Source organism: Achroia grisella, unplaced genomic scaffold (genome assembly GCF_030625045.1).
Source record: "Achroia grisella isolate CSIRO2021 unplaced genomic scaffold, CSIRO_AGI_Agris_v1 utg109, whole genome shotgun sequence".
Taxonomy (NCBI): Eukaryota; Metazoa; Arthropoda; class Insecta; order Lepidoptera; family Pyralidae; genus Achroia; species Achroia grisella.
Window position 1 is genome coordinate 9,040,850 of NW_026712573.1, and position 17,476 is coordinate 9,058,325.

A 17,476-nucleotide genomic window follows, 5' to 3' on the forward strand; every position below is an offset into this window, starting at 1 on the left:
CCATAAAGCACGTGAACACTCAAACAAAACTTAATGACAGCAATACTAAAACGTTACATACAATAAATCAAAAAGGTTGCAAGTCTCTGCGAACGTTGAAACTTGGTACCAAAGCGGCCGAGCATTATTAAAGTAATTTAGCACTCTCTGAGTCTGGCTGCTCTGTCGACTCTGTTTGTTTTACAGGCGAGAACTTTGCTCAACCTATTATTATGGTCTCGTTATACTTTTTGCTGGCCAGGAGTGGCCAACACTCGGTTTACCGGCTACATTTTGTTTGAAATGTATACCTTTTGTTGCAAACTACTTCAATGTTACTGTAGAAATAATATTTATATATATGTGGTGTTCTATATATAACTATGTATGTATTCATTATTGCTTATTGTATGTATATGCATAGATAATTTTAAGTACTAATAATTGTATTTTCTTTCTGGCATTTCGAGTTTGATATTTTTCCTGTTTTTTTTAAGAATGTGCTTTTTTTAAGCTTCTTTTATTTTTACGACCAGAGTAATATTTATCACAATTTTTAATTATACTGAACCAAATGTTGACATACAATGTAGCCAACATTAACTCATACCATGCCGGAGGCGTGATCGCAGAGCCCGTAAAAACGTGTTATTATTATTAATAATCTCACTCATTCAACTAACTTAGATATTCAGTATCAATATTATTTTTTCATTAGTATACAATATAATAATAGTAATAAAAGTCATACATTTATTAAAGAAAAATATACAAATCCATATTCGAAAGAATTCCATTATTACAAACTCAATATCAATGAATGTTTCAGCCAATATCAGGCGTAACATGCCAATATTCTTATACTAAAGTACGTTTTTCTCTCCTTCGTAGGAGCTCATCTATAGCCAAAGTCAACGGATGTTGTCAAAGTTGCTGTGGCCCAACCCAGCCCCTAGTGCACCCAGAGATCCCCACTCTGATCATTTGGTTAGTAGACTTTTATTTTTTTTAATTACATAATCTACAATTTTCTATGCATAAAATGCAGAGGAACTCAAATCGTACAGCTCAAATCGACAACAATCAAATAAAGATAGTTAAGTAATTCAACTTAACAGTATGAATTATGAACAACAAACAAGGAAATTAAAAATAATAGAAATGGTATAACCGTCAAAACACGTCTTTCCGACTACGCCCCTAACTAGCCTCGAGTCAAGAATTGTTCGTACAACTTTTTCAATGACCAAAAAAATTGATGGTCGAAATCATAGCGGCAGATGTTAATGATTCTATTATTTATGATCGAGCCTCGTCTATTATACCTTTTTTTACATTACTGCCTACCTACTGCATACGTCCGTAAACGAAAGGTTACTGAGCCGTGTAATTTTCTGTGGACGGTAACAATGTGGGTACAAACACTGTTACTATCGTTGATTTACCAAAAAAAAAACAAAATTTGGAGCATATAAATTTAGTACAAAAAATAATTTCATCAATCTTTGCATGTTCAAGTATTTTAAAAAATTCAAGGAATGGATTATAAATGCAGAATTGATGATGAGATTGATTATTACAATACTAGCAGCCCGCCCTGGTGTCGCACGGATATTGCAATAAATTCACAGAAAACCATAATGAATTAGGTATATCTACACATAGCCTTCTTCAGAAATCACTCGTAGATAGTTGTTTGAAAATAAGAAAACTCCGTTGATTAGTTTTTGAAATTATCGCGAACATACGATCAGACGCGGCGCGTCACATTATTTTATAACATGAATAGATATGATTTGATATGAAAAATTAATACAAGTTCTGTACTTACTAACATAAATTAATACAAAATTGAAGATATATTATAATTGGGGTTGAATTTTATTATTATATTTCAATTTATTGATTATATTTTTGATTGTATCATACACATATTAATGATGTAAAAATAAATTCAAAATCCAATTAACCTGACTCAAGTTGTTGGCAATACAAAAATTAAAAAGTTTCTAAGGCGTTGTGTTGCACTAATTAAATTCGGGAGTGTTAATATTTTAATTGGGTAATAATTAATATTTCTTAATGCATACGAAATGTGCTGACCTAATTTCTATCAGGTTATTATTTGAAGTTAATTTAAAATTGAATATTACAACGATATCTTTTTTATTAACTTATAAATTAATCGTTATACTTGTGCTTATTAACTTTCTAAGTAGGAAAAAAAATATTTTGCCTATTTTTGGTGTTAACAATCTAATAATGGGAAAGTTTAACATTTTTAATGTAGGTGCTTATTTGAAAGTAGTGAATATGCTAGAAAAACAGGAATTAACCAACTATAAAAATATACTGGTTTTTATAATATATCGTAAAAAAAAATTTACGTTTACGTAATTTATTATTTGAAATAGAAGATGAAAATTGTGTACCAATTCTATTGATAAATATTTACTTAAATTATTTTTTACTAAGTCTGGGAAGGTAGATAGTAGTCTGAGATAGTACCTCTGTATCAGTAAGTAAGCTTACTTACAAGCAGCTTGGCTAAAATAGGTAATAAGGATGTAGGGTGAAATAAGTAATATACTGAAATTATGTAATATAGAAGCATGACACCATACACCTGCGTAAAGACAACGCATGAGTGATATAATGGGCTTCACATGATAAGGTGATGTCCGTGAAGCTGTCCATGTATATAGGCGATGGTTACCACTTACTAGTCTTGGATAAAAAGGAGGAATAAATGGAAAATATAAGTTCGTAACTCCAGCTTTCCACTGGTATAGGTACCCCAATTACTACACCGTATTTATTACCTACATCCAAATACAGTAAACGACGCATAGACAACTACTAATATACCTACCTAATAGAGTAAACATAGTTTACTACAATTACTGGATACTTATCGACTCAAAAATATGAGGTTAACGATTCCCACCTTACAATCCAACCTTATTAAATCTCAATTTCAAATCGGTCAAGGAACTAAACCTGAACTGCCTTAGGCGCCAGCCATCAACGAAGGTGTCTGTTCCCTAATTATATGGATGAAAAACACCTCACAAACTCAAATATTTGTTAACTGACACTATCAAACGAATTGACACCTAATTGTATTACAAATAGGATCATTTTTCTAACGCGCCCCCGACAAGCTCGTTATAGATGATGTATTAGAAATGGACTTTTGGAGAATTGGCGTAAAAAAGAACTTAATTGCAATATGATTAGGGGTTTGTTCTTGACAAAACTAACAGGCGTTTGTTGTTTAATTAAGGTAATAAATAGTTATACTGTCGTTGGCAGCTGACGCTGGATGGACGGATGGTGTGTCTGTTTGTTTTAGCTCATCGTATTTTGACATATGTGCCGGATAGATACAATTAATAAGAGACAGCTTGTTTTTGAGATGGATGCGTATTAATATAATCACATTAACAACTGTTTCTTTATTTGTTTATTGCATATATCTAGAGTAGTCATAATCCAATAATGTCACTTGAAGTCCTGTTTGTTTTGAGCTGTGTAGCATCTTCTATATGAGAACTTACTAAATACTACCCCCAACTAAGCAAAAAGTCTTAGATAGATGGACATCTATCCTTGGAATATGATATATATTCATGCCAAACAATGATTCATTCAACTGTGTACTCGTGAGAAGTAACAAGCAGTTAGACTTTTTAGTATACATAATATTAGTACGGATTTCCTGGATAGTTTCTGTCTTGACCACTTTTGACTTGACCATTCGTTATTTTTATGTTTTAGTATTATTTAAGATATTTTATACGCCTTCATTTCTATGTCTAGATAATGCAATAGAACATTTTATATACTTTTTAATTTAATTTATTTTCATAAACTAAGAAAATCGACCTCTATCAACATTTAAAACTTATCTTATTAACCTGCGCAAAAAATGTATCCACGCGACATTTCGTATAATAATCCATCAGTTGCAAGTGTCGATCCCAAGTGATAAAACATTAATTCTTGTAATTTCAATTTACTTTATAAATATTATAATAATTTATTATCTATTAACTGCGTTTTTACCCCGCAGAATAGCTAGTTTAACCCCTCGGGGGTAATTACCCATAGGTTCCGAAGCAGGCACTAAAAAACTAACTATAGACTACATAACAACTACTTATACCTTTGAACGTAAGCTCATCAATCACTCAGTCAATCAATTACTCGTTCCCCTCCCCAACTCATATCGAAGATAACCCATGGGATTTGCTCACTGTCACCCCACGCGTTATTTTCCTTTTTTTATTCACTTTAATTTCAGGGAATGTTTACAAATATTGAGGTTTGATTATTTAAAAGCCTTTTTGTCTGTATTTTGAAAACCATTGCTAAAAATATTAAATATTATAAAGTACTTATTTAAGAAATACATAAAGTTCTGTATTAACTGAGTTCTTATTATTGTTACGTAATTATTTGAATGTCTTCTTCATCCTTGTTGACCACCTAAAATGCTTCTATAATAGACTAACTAGAAAATAAGTAGTATTTATAAGTACACTATGTCTGTTGTGAAATTAAAACACATTATGACGTGTCTTTTACCATAGATGGTTTTAAACTTGTGCATTACTAATATAGTTTTTCGGATATTAATACGAACAAGTCTACCACTGATTACGGCTAGTACAATCTTAGTCGACACATCGAGGGTGGTAATAAATATTTTACTGGTGGTATTAAATTATTTATGTTAAACCCTACATTAATAATTGGTTCTTTTGCAATCAATTGGGTTTACTTCGATGTTAATCCCATAAACAAATTGTCAAGTTAGTAGTCGTTTTTTAATGGAATAAAATATGTTTATTGACTTTATAATCATGATAGCGAACTTCTGTAATATGATAATAATTACGTGGTGGCGCCCGCGCAAGGTATAGCGCATAGTTACGCGTCAGCGCCGGCAGGTGGCGTTGATCCATTGATCATATAATTTTATGGAGGTAAAGTTGTTTTTATAACCGGTATAAATAATGTGTTTCACTTATAAACTTTTTTTTATTTTGAGCCAGTTTGCTTTTGTTTTATCTGTGGTAGGTATTAGTTTAGGTGGTTAATTACGATAATTAACAAGTTTAGATTCTAATAAGAAGAGTAGTTACCACCTTGGTTAGTCTTATTACCTATGCAATTCGTGTTTTTTTTTTATTTCTTGTTTACATACAGCTATGTTTATGTGTAAACTAAGAATTTTAAGTCTACAATAGGTCTACATGGCTGATCTGATTTATGATCAGGGAGAGAAGTCCAAGAAGGTATCAAAATAATATTTTGCCATTTCGATACTTATTTAAATAAAATCTCTCTTATCTCTCCATTAATCATGCAAATACCAACATTCAAACAACTAGTAAATTATAAGGAGATAGCATTATATCTGCGCACATTTCCTCCTCATATTTCTAGCATTAATCTCACTTTAAATGTGGAACAAGAATGCATTTTTAGAACGATAGTGGCGCCACCAACTGCAATTATAAATCACATCAAAACTATTAAAATCCATTACAGTAGACCTCTCTCAGAATGTTAAATCGTTTGAATGAAAGCTTAGAATATAGTGGTTAGAATAAAGCTCCGTCGATTTTATACTTGAGCTATGACGTTAAAAAGCGGCCTGGATAAAAGGTTTTTATAGTTTTATACCTTCATTCAACTGTTTTAGTATTTATAATGCGGCTTGTTTACGTATATATGCGTCGCTCTGTTAATGAAGTTGATAAGTGTGCTCCTTTATTTAAGAGCTTTATACTTTAAGTCGATGCTTTTAAGGGCGCTGGTAATCCTTTGTGTCATTGGAAGTACACATTAGTATTTAGATAAAATTACCGATTACTATCTGTATATATGTATCTTGTTGCCCTTTACCTTTTATTGCATTGCTCTGTGTGTATTTAATAGGACATAATTATGGTTATGAATTAAGTATGTATGAAAAGTAAATTACATTACATTTGATGATAAAACAATATATTACAACTTTTAATACATAAAATCTCTAGACTAGGAAATTGTTATGAATTTAAAATTTAATACATTATTATATTCTTGTACCTATTTACACTCAGAAACAGTGACTTATGATGCTTTATTTTGTTTTATTATAATTACAACTAATATTCGTCCTTATATCATTTTCTACGCCTGTTTATTAGGCATTTGAATAATATCTAACTCTAAAAAATGGACAAGTAACTAATTAAAATGTAGAAATAGGGAGCTAGCTTAGCTAACTAAAATTTAGTTACAAAATATAACTAAGTATTTACATATTATCAAAGAAAGATATAGTTTACTCATAAATTTGAAAAATCACTTAATATGTTATGATTGCTACGTTACTGCTTCTCATACTTCAATCTATTATTTTAGGGTCGATATTTCTCAAAAAAACATTTTGTTTTAGTTTACACATCGACCGAGACGTATCGATTTCATCGATCGGTAAAAGGATAAAATATCGATGTTTGCGCGATGCTCCAAAACAAACGTTGACACTTCTGTTCCACTCATGGTTGAAGTCAACGGGCTACCAATTGTACATTTTTATTCAATGAAATTGTTCCATTAGCTGGAAGGCCATTCCATAAAGTACCTACATGGATTTTATAATTTCTACAGCGGATTGGGAGACGGTCAACATCACATGAATTCGTTTCATTTCTCTACCAAGAAAAAGAGCCAATTGTCAAGCTCTGCAAGAACCTGCGAGAGTCAACAAAAAATACGTAAAATATACTTATGTACGTTAACCGTTGCGGTAAGACGTTGCGGTTCGTGGGAGATTCAGAAATCGGCTTGTCATATAAAACTGTATGTATTTGTTCATTGCCTCTTCTTACCTTAACGACTTAACAAATCATCTCGACATTTGGCGTACACGTATGTGAACTGTACATGAAGACAAATAATGATCACTTAGGAAGTTTAATGAAGTTTGGTATTGTGATTGATTATTACCAATAATTCCATCCGTTCATGAATTATAAAGTCTAATTCTGGTCTGCTTACGGTAAAAACTTATCCAATTTCATGGCTCAACAATGCTCTACGTAATGGGTACACAATATTTGATTACCGCTTGTTTTTCTAACATATCACCCACCTCTCACAGCTTCCTGTTGTCTCTGACTTTCTAAATATATGGCCATATCAATCATACAACCACATCGGTAATACTGGTTTTATGGTAGTTAAAAAACTTTTTGGAATGCGTTTGTGTTCCTGTTTCACATTTTTCTTGTAAAGTATACGTTTCTGATATATTGTCACAACACGCTCAATTTCTGAAGTTTAAGTTGCAGTTCTCAACAATTTCACTGCCATATATCACTCTTAAATCCGAAACGCATCTTATTAGGCCAGACAGATGTACCAACTCAAGACAACTTTGTTCAAAGAGTTACGATATAGTATCTTAGTCTATTAAAAAAATATTGTTTGGAACACGACATGCACGCTCGCTGACAGAATTTAATCATTTAGAGTATTCATAATTTCTCAGATGGTCTACCTGATTTTATTAAACTATGTTTTAAGTGTCCTACTCACTGTCTGATTATCTTATTATGTGTAAAAAGTCCTAGTTCCTAGTTTGTAATAAAATGAAATGAAATTTATTTGTTATAAGACTAGGTAGTACATAATAGATGATACGGTTATTTATATTATATAGATCTCACTTTTAGTCTTTACAGACATGCAAATACATATTTGGATTAATCTATTATTATTATATCTATTCGTAAACGTATTCTACGTTCAAAATATGCATTAATTTTAAGCATTGGTTTAGAAGCGATTAGGAAATTATTCTCTTAATCTTTGTAGCGACCTTTAGAAACCTTCGCAATACTGGTCATTGCAAGTTGAACTGTCTAGAATGTCTACTTATAGTTAATAGTACTACTCAATCCCCTATAATACTAATTTGGACGTCAATATTATTGTGAAGTTTACCGAACGTTTCGATATTCGTACAGTTATGACCGGAAGTTATATAAGAACTGTGAATAAAGCATATTTCTATATTTTTGCTAATTGTCAAGGATTGATGATATAATATATATTTTTTAATATGTATATTGGTAATACGATTTTTTGTAAAATGTATATGTATTAAAAGTTACATTTACAACAAATGTGATTTAAATGTTATTTAATTTTACGACATAAATAAATGAAAAAAATTACAGATACAATTAAAAATACGGAACACATTTATTGTAAACTTTACATTATATGGAATATTTTTCTTTTATAAATCTTATCAAAACTAAGCCTGGATACCGAATTGGCAACTGAGAGACTATGTCTACCTCTCATAAAAGGAAAAGAGTTCTCTACTTACAATTCGCAACTTCTGCGATTCGCAAATTATGTAGGCGAAGCATTATGCTCACTCATTTTCTTTTGAGAGGTTGTTGAAGATCTCACTTTATTTCAAGCCAAAATCTTAAACTTAACTTAAAAGATAGATATTCATTCTTCATTAGTGACATAAACTGATTGCACTACATAGAAAATACAAAAAATTTGTAAGGTTTTAAATTAAATTGTTATTTTATTGTGCTTAGTCTGACCTTAAGTTAACTTGTATGTGGCATACATACAAGTTAAGGTCAGACTTATAGTAATAAAGTACAGAAATGAACTTTTAAAAGAAGAACTTCCTTAAATGCTATTGTATTTACATGAGATTGTTTGGGTCATAACATCGCTTACAGCATGCGATCACGCCGTTGTCATCCCACGCCATATGCAAATTACTAAAAAAATACAAACGGTCAAACACCTTATGTTTAAATCTAATTTCAATCAGACGAGAACCTGTTTTAATTAAAACTAAAGCTGATCTAATGTAATTCATAACTTCTGTACACGACAGTACGTAGCGGGCGGCACCTGTGTCGGCGGACTTGAAAGCGTCGCTTTGTGCGCAGGCGCTGCCGGCAAATATTTATTTTAATTTAGTGCCCGCCCGATCGCTCGTTAATCGCTAATGGATTCGCTCCCGCACTCCCGCGCAAAGATGATTGTTACTAAGTTTTGCAAGTGATTCCATGAGCTGTTGGATTTCGTCAAGGTGGAGTTAAATCAAGCGAGTGAAGCCTCATGCTTCCCATAGTCAAGTTCCTTGTTCTAGTAATTGCGCTGTGCTGTTTGTTCTTACGTTATCTTATTTTATACTATTCATCGTGTCTAAAAATACAGCGAGAATACCTCCTACCTACAGTTTAGATGCTGATTATCAAATTCATTGATCATTTCACTCATTCTCATTGGATAGTCAAAAGATTGCCAGTCATTGCTAAATAAAAAATATCGTAGATTGCGGGCGGTCCTTAATCGGTTGGCTACACTGTGACCGGTTTGTTTAGAGAATAGTTTCTATGGCGGTATCTACTTTAATCATTAATTGTCGACCAATTAAATCATAAGTATATAATTCATCATCATTTTTTACAAAACAAATTTCAATTCGACACATAAGCACTTGGTTGTTTTTATTAGATTTTTTCGCAGTCTCTACTATTTTAGAATACTATGATAAGTATAATAAACTTATACCTAACCTAAAAATGCAATCTGCAATCTTTCTATAACTTTATAGTGTTTATCATATGTAGATAATAGATATAATTTGTATAACTCGATAAAAGATATATTCTATTTTTGAACTAACATTAGACAAATTGTTATTGTCTACATCTTAGGGTGTCAAAAATAGTGCATCCACTCGCCGCTAATAGTCGGCGGCGCTGCTGTCGTTTGCCCCAATATTTGCTCTCGCTTTTTGTAGAAAAAAGGGCATTAGTGAACCCTTTTGTTGACACACAGTTAAGACGGTTTGCGTGTCAACATTTCAAATAAATATTGATGCATCGGCGGCTCCTCTGAACATAATCTGCTAAGGCAAACGTTTCGCCGGTGTTTTACTCTTTTACACTTAACCGCGGTTAAGTGAGGTAGGTTAGTGGATCAGCTTCCCTGAGAAGCTGCTTTAGCGACACATTTCATATTTATTTATGAGTTATCTGTACATTAAATAGTTAGTATTCTACGTAGGTAGGTATATCTCATGTATTTGTATCTAACTACTTAAGTATATCATAGATAAGTGTAGAAAAAAAGTAACTCAAATTTATTTAACATAATAAACTAATATTTTACAAATGAATCTACAAGTTACTGCTATTAAAATATCTAAACACTTAGGCAACAAATCTTATATTTATAGTATAAATATATGTAGTAGAGTGTATACTATTATAACTAAAAAAAAACAAATTACAGAATAAGTTGGTAAGTGTTATTATTTATTTATTAGTTAAACACAGTAGTATTATAAATGCAAAAGTGGTATGTCTGTCTGCTACCTTCGCGATTAAACGACTTAAAAATGTTTAATGAAATTTGGCTAAATGGTAAATAGCAGTAACACGAGGGAGAATATTATATCTATCCTATAAAGTAGACGGATTCGCGTATAACTGCTAATAGTAACTAATAAGAAAATTATCACCAGATGATTATTATAAAACAACAAATAGTTATTGTCTAATTGACATTATTTATAATAACAGACAAATTACAATATTAATTAATAAATCCTTTATAGCAAAATTTGTACCTACCTAGTTATGTAGTAGTAGTAGTACTGCATAGGGCCCCATGGCTTTACCGAAATCCTGTCGTTGCTTCAGCGAATTCCGAACATCACAATAAAAAAGTTCTATAGAAAATCAAATCACGTTTCGATGCCGTTCTGCGAATTAAAATTACAAAAAGCAAGACAGAGACGCCAGAGAAATTGCATACGAGAAAGCGAGTAGAAGAATATGCAACATCGCTGCATCCACGCCCCTATAGGAATAAAATTCAAAATAAGATTTCAAAGGAAGTAAAAGGAAAAACAAATAGTCGGCTTGGGTTTCTCTAGTTCGTTAGAGCGGGACAGTTGTATCTGTGAGTGCTCCGTCGTATTGGTTAGTTAGTTGATATGAGTTATGGCGCGTATGTTTACCGCGCGAATTAGCCATTTGGCGCGAACGTATGGATGGGGCGCCGCCCGACGGGGACCGATGCATTCAGAATATGCAATCACTTGCATTGGATCAAAATCTAATAGTTAAGTAACTTTCAATTTCCGTGATCTGAAACTGATTAACTACGGACCTAACTTAGGTACAAATAGGTAGGTATTCTTTTTGTTATTAACTCTAGTAAACTGATTTGACAAGTTTAATCTAGGTCTTATCTAATAATATAATGCGTAGGTACCCGTATTAATATCGATGTATTAAAAGTATAAATAATAAATGATGTAGTGTTAGAAGAAGCACAATTAACTACCTACTAATTAACTATAGATAGATCTCCTCAGTCAAACTCTGGGAAAATCACGTCTAAAGTCAAGTTCAGTTAGATATTTATTTATAATTACCAAATTGACATTGAATGAATATAATGACAGGAAACCTGACTAAATTAGAACCTGTAACTTTCCCATAAGACTTAATTTTAATCGTATTAAACTTTATTGGTTGAAAGCACTATAATTCGAACACAATAATTATTAGCAAAGCGTAAGCCGCCATCTAGTGTTGAATAGCTAGTACTAAGTATTTTCAAAAATGCTAATTGTTGTCGAATAAAATATTAATTACTAAACAATTTACGATTCTTTTATTACTTATCTACATTTTGAATAAAAGATTCTATTATATATGGTATTTCGTGTGCCATTGAAATTCTTAAAATAGACGTGACAGCTATCTGATTCATACCTCAACAGTAACATATTAATACACTGAATAACGTCTTACATCACTGTTAATTAAAGAACTATTAATAAGACTATCATAATAATTTTCTTTATGATCTGTGACCGTATCGAAATGATTGAAACGCCCGCCGCCTCGTGGCGCCATCTTGCGCTTGTTATAGTAAACTGTTGTACTGAAATAGTGATTTCCATTGTCTATTAATATCGATGATAATTTTTTTTTACATGTTTTTTTTATTTTATTAATATAATTATGTTTTTATAATAATTTAGGTACTCTAATTCCATATTGATTTTTGAATAGTTACTTTTATAAGATAATGATACCTATTAAAACAAAATTGTTTACTTACTGTTGAGTATATAACAGTCATTTTTATTATAGGTATTCTTTTATAATAAATAAATTAATAGATATACTAGTTAATTGTACCTATGTAGGTACTCGTAAGCATGTACATATTATTGAGAGCATCGTGGGTTAGTGTTTTACTATCCAACTTTGACCCCAAAGGACGTGAGTTCAAATCTGGCCAACACAAAAAACTTCGTGTAGAGATTTATCTAAGTTCTAGAATATTCAATTTGCAACTAAATAACTACTTAGAGATATTTGTTTCAGTAGCTATTTGCATCAATAGCGCTCAACTACACGATTTTGATAGATTAACCCCAATTACTTACCACAGTCTATTCCAAGTAAAAACTTCCACACCTCAGATAACTAAATTCAACTTAATTGCGCAGAGTTAAGGTTCAATTTTAAGCGTTCAGCATAATATTGTAAAAGATTTTTCTATTCCGCTTTACATGATCTAAATTGAATGTTATATCTAAATCCATAGGGACGTAATTTTCATAATATTCCACTGTTGGGCCACGACAGCCGCTCAATTATTTTTTTAATCGACATGAGAATCATCGATATGGCGCCGCGGACCACCGCGCCACTCGATTTACATATTAATTTGTTGTCCAACCGTAAAATAAAGAAATTGGACGGACGAATGAAGTTCCGTAATTAAAGCCGACGCTCACGATACAACTATAATTTTGTTTTAATGTTATGGCTTTCCGAAAATGCCTTGGCCTTGTCTAAAACCGCTTCGTTAGCTTATCTAAAAAAAAGTTTACTTTATGTCGTCATTTGGGAGTGTCTTATTTGATGACGTCTAAGTATTGTATTAATATTACGTCACTAGAAAGAAAATAATGTTCGTATGAATCTGTATAACATATTTTAGAACCGTAAATTTTCAAGCAGTAGTTCACATAGATATATGAATTTTGAAGGGGTTGTCCGCATATCCAAACCTGTCTCAATTAACAATTATTGTGTGAATCTGTGCAAACTTTTCTTTTTTAAAAGCATTACAGATTGTCATAGGTATAGATTCAATTTTGGTTCAATAGGGCGCGGTGCCAACTCTTATGAAACGTAGTGTTAACTACTCTATGTTGTATTAATTGAAGTCTGTTTTAAAAATGATTTACTTGTTATTTTATTCAGAAATAAATCGTGAATTCGTGACTCATTAACGGTTAATTGTGTAATTTTGAGTAATCTAGGTATGTTGTAGATTTTTTACATATTCTAACATAAACCTATTACAATGTCATTTTTAATTGCTTGCAGAAAACATTTAATATTATAATCGTAATATGTATTTTGTTTGCTTAGGTAAATTTAACGTTAGGTACCTACATACTTTTTTAATATAAAGAATAGGTATATATATATATAACCTGGATTAAGTAATTACATTACTAAATTCATTTTAGACATTTATATTCAAACCCTTTACATTAGAACAATATTATCAAATTAAATAATATTCATAGTTAATATGTTATTAGTAATATACCTACCTCTTTTTTGAAAACTATAAAAAACTTGTTTGTAATAATAGGTATAAGAAAAGGCGGCTTTATCCCTAAAATCATTTCTCACAGACAATCTAGACCTTTCTAGGTGCCGATGTACATCGAAGTACCTTAAGAGAGAAATATATACCTAGGTACGCTTATTTAATTAATAAGTATATTTCTATAAGTAACATTCATGTACATATAACGTTTTGCAGAAAAGGAGGTCATAGAGACTAAATAACGTAAAATTGGAGATAACAAAATGCACAAGCATAATGCACGCACATAAGTAAATAGATTTATATATTCTTTAATAATAATTTACCAGTGTCTTCCTTTATTAAATATTGTACGAAACGGAAGCTGTAGTAATCAAATCATTTAAACGAATTAGAAACAATTGATAGTAATCAAACGTTCGTGATGGAGTCGGCGATTAGTCAATAAAACATTTATATTAATGCAATATACATGTAGTTAATGTAAGTTACGCTTATATAAAATCTTTGCGGAATAGCACAGCTTTATGACTTATATTTTATACTAGCTACTCACCCCGGCTTCGCCCAGGTGTACATGTATTATATATATAAACCTTCCTCTAGAATCAGTCTATCTATCAAAAAACCGCTTCAACATTCGTTGCGTTTAAAAATTTAAGCATATATAGGGACAGACAGCGACAGCGATTTTATTTTATACTATGTAATGATGATATATGTTCTGTGTATACGCTGCTGGGGCACCAGTGAAAGATTATGAGAATGATGTTAAGTCTGCCCATCATGACGAATTTACCAGGAATAGTCTGCGAAGAAACCGCGTGGAAGTCCATATAATAAAAAAAAAACTTCTCAAATGTGCTTATAAAGAAATTTATTTGTATAACTTAACGAACGTACTTGGCAACAATTTACTTGTACATACTGACTCTACTTAATTTGTCTAAATAGGAACTAGAAATTGAAATTTTCTTTCCTACGTTTATATGTCCTTCTGTATTAAGGACATTATACAATAATAGCAATAAACAAATTAATGGACATCTAATATTGAATATGACAATAAATTAGATTTCACGAACTGCTATCATTTCAGTAAATAGTCAAATCCTTTGTCCTATAAATCATTTATTCCTATAGGCCTTATTAGTCGCTTAGTAAAGTCATGTTTTTTGTATTAATTATTCAATTGAAAATAACTGGCAAGACACTCAACTTTAACTTATTTCTTTTTTTAAACCAGTTAGGTAGTAACCAACAATTTAGGTGTTTATGTCTAACATTAAATGAAAACCCCGTGCATGAACAACTATTGCTATGAACGTTTGTCATTTAAGTATATATCGTTTAGCGAGAAATAGGCTTTCCTTATTCATATCCTACAATTGTCCATATTTGTTGGAGAAGTTACTGGTATAGTCTTTATATCATGGCACCATCTACCATAAGTATTCATTTAGACGAATCGCAAAGTTTTCTTATTTCAAAATTGAATAGGTAAAGCAATACGTAGTAGTGGTCAAACCGACCACGAAACCATATGAATATTAATAATGTACCTAGTGGTACATACTAGTGCGCCGCAGACAGTATCAACTGCGAATACTAAATGAATATTTTGCATACAAACACATTTTTGCAATACATTCCTATAGTGATGCTGTTAGATATGCCCAGATGTTTGTAATGTAATAGCAAAAGGTCTTTAGTTTTACCCGCTACTTCGTTCTCGTGTACGAGATATTGGTATTGCCTTTTTTAATCTATAATAAAATGACATCTGATAGGGCACCAGTTGAGGATAATAGGATAAATGAAGTTAGTTCATCGTGGAGACTTCAGGAATAAACAACGATGGTTTCTGAGGTAGAGTGTCGTAGAGAGTAGAATGTCCATACATTATTTATTAACATTATTAACAACCCCCTTCCCGACGTCTCCATTACAATTTTTTATATTACAATTTAGATATAAGTAGCAAGGATACATATAATTGTAAAATAGGTAATTACCTCTAGCAGAGTTTTTGATAATAGATGTCCTTTTCCTATCAATAGTAAACATTCTCCATACCAAACAGTCGAGTCATCCTGACTACTCTAACTATCATCGAAATCCGTTCAATTTCGACAAAGATATCGCATAATACACACAACAACAGCTACAACCGAAATAAAACTCTATTTCTGTAGGCAGTGGGTTATAAAATACTAATTGTTATCAAAGCATAAAAAATGTCAAGCGATGCGGTAAAAAGATCGTGCAAGTTCCGGGGAGACAGCTCAAATTAAATGGGTAATGTCCGTCATTTAACCCACCGTTGGGTCACACTAGCCTGTCATTACGCAACGAAAAACGCCCGAATTCGTCCGTCCCACTCGAAGAGTAATATTTTAACGCTTAATGCGAGGGTGCGTCCACTTTAGGGTGGCCATCTATATCTGTGAAAACTTGAATATTTTCAGTTTTATTCCAGTTACTTCTCATTTACTAAATAGTGGCACTCGCGACTTCCTACTTATATAGGTACATTATAGATCGCCATCTATTGGTGATCAAACTACAACAATAAATACAGCGTCAGTTGACGTCATGTTTTATTTGAATAGTGGATATTATTTAATAAAATTGCATTTTGTATTTTTCTCAACTTTCTTTTATCTACATGTTGACTTTTAAAAATACAAATATTTAATATAGCTATTTTAAACTTGGACCCTGAAAATTACCAGTCCAGCGTCCAGTCCTGAAAAGTTCAAACGGATGGTGACCGCATTAGTTGAAACAAAAAGGATTTTATCGGCTATTCTTCGGTCCAAATGACAATTTACTTGATGGCACGAAGATTAGATCCTTCACCTACTACCAGTGAACTAAGTGAAATTACCCAAGAAAGAAATGTGTGCTTTTTTTTTGTTCTCTTCATCAAACAATTTTGAATCTTAGTGCTAATATTTGAAATTCAAAATTGTTCATGAATATTATATAATAATGTGTTTGGAGTCGTTTAGATACTGAAATAGCCATTGTTCTAAATTTGGTTTTGTTGGTTGCTTTGTTTTATGTAATTATCCATATTAATTATATAAATATATACGTTAAGCTAATATTGCTCAGTTATGTTAAGCTAATATTATAAATATATAAGTTCGTAATAAACTGAAAAAGATTATTACTGATTAATTTAGCCAAACTCAGTGTCAAGCGAGATTAGATATAACCTGAAATATGTGTTTACAATTTGAGGAATTTTGGTATACGTAAATTGCGAACGTCGCAATTTATTCATTTCATTCCTTATGTCATGATTAGTTGTAATGTCTTTCAAGTAATCGATTATACTATGTATGGAAATAAATCTAGAGCACATTAACGTATATCACAGGTTCTTATTATAATTAACCGCGCTTCTATTGAAGTTCAATTACTACGAGTATATCCAATTATATCTAATGCCTAGATAGAGAACAAAAGGCAAATTAAAACAATTCCATGCCCTATTAGAAACCGATTCTAACAATTCTATTATTACGTACGTGTGCTGTGCAATTTCGTAATGATTCCGTGTAACAATCACCTTGGTGTAAGGTCCTGATCAGCACATGCATCATTCAATATGTAATAGTGGACCTAATGACACGGTGCCTGCCCCCGGCTACCGACGCGGCCGCCCATACTCGTGAACTACAATTTTTATTATTAAACAGGTTAAAACGTCCCGAGTTTTATTAGACATTTGTGCACGATTCTTTTATAATGTTCAATTATATTTGCTGTTGACTAGGATTTA

General features: G+C 31.7%; 1 protein-coding gene across 8 annotated transcripts in view; it reads left to right on the plus strand.

Moving 5' to 3' along the window:
* The window catches only part of LOC131846126 (T-box transcription factor TBX3-like), a 106,125-nt gene that overhangs the window by 70,035 nt on the left and 18,614 nt on the right, over nucleotides 1-17,476 (plus strand). For 4 of the 8 annotated variants that reach the window (XM_059195359.1, XM_059195367.1, XM_059195355.1 and 1 more), the window contains exon 4: nucleotides 871-966. The exons of the other annotated variants lie outside the window; for them this stretch is intronic. In XM_059195359.1, coding sequence (XP_059051342.1) covers nucleotides 871-966 — 96 coding nt within the window. The remainder of the gene's footprint in view (nucleotides 1-870; nucleotides 967-17,476) is intronic. 8 annotated transcript variants of the gene reach the window in all.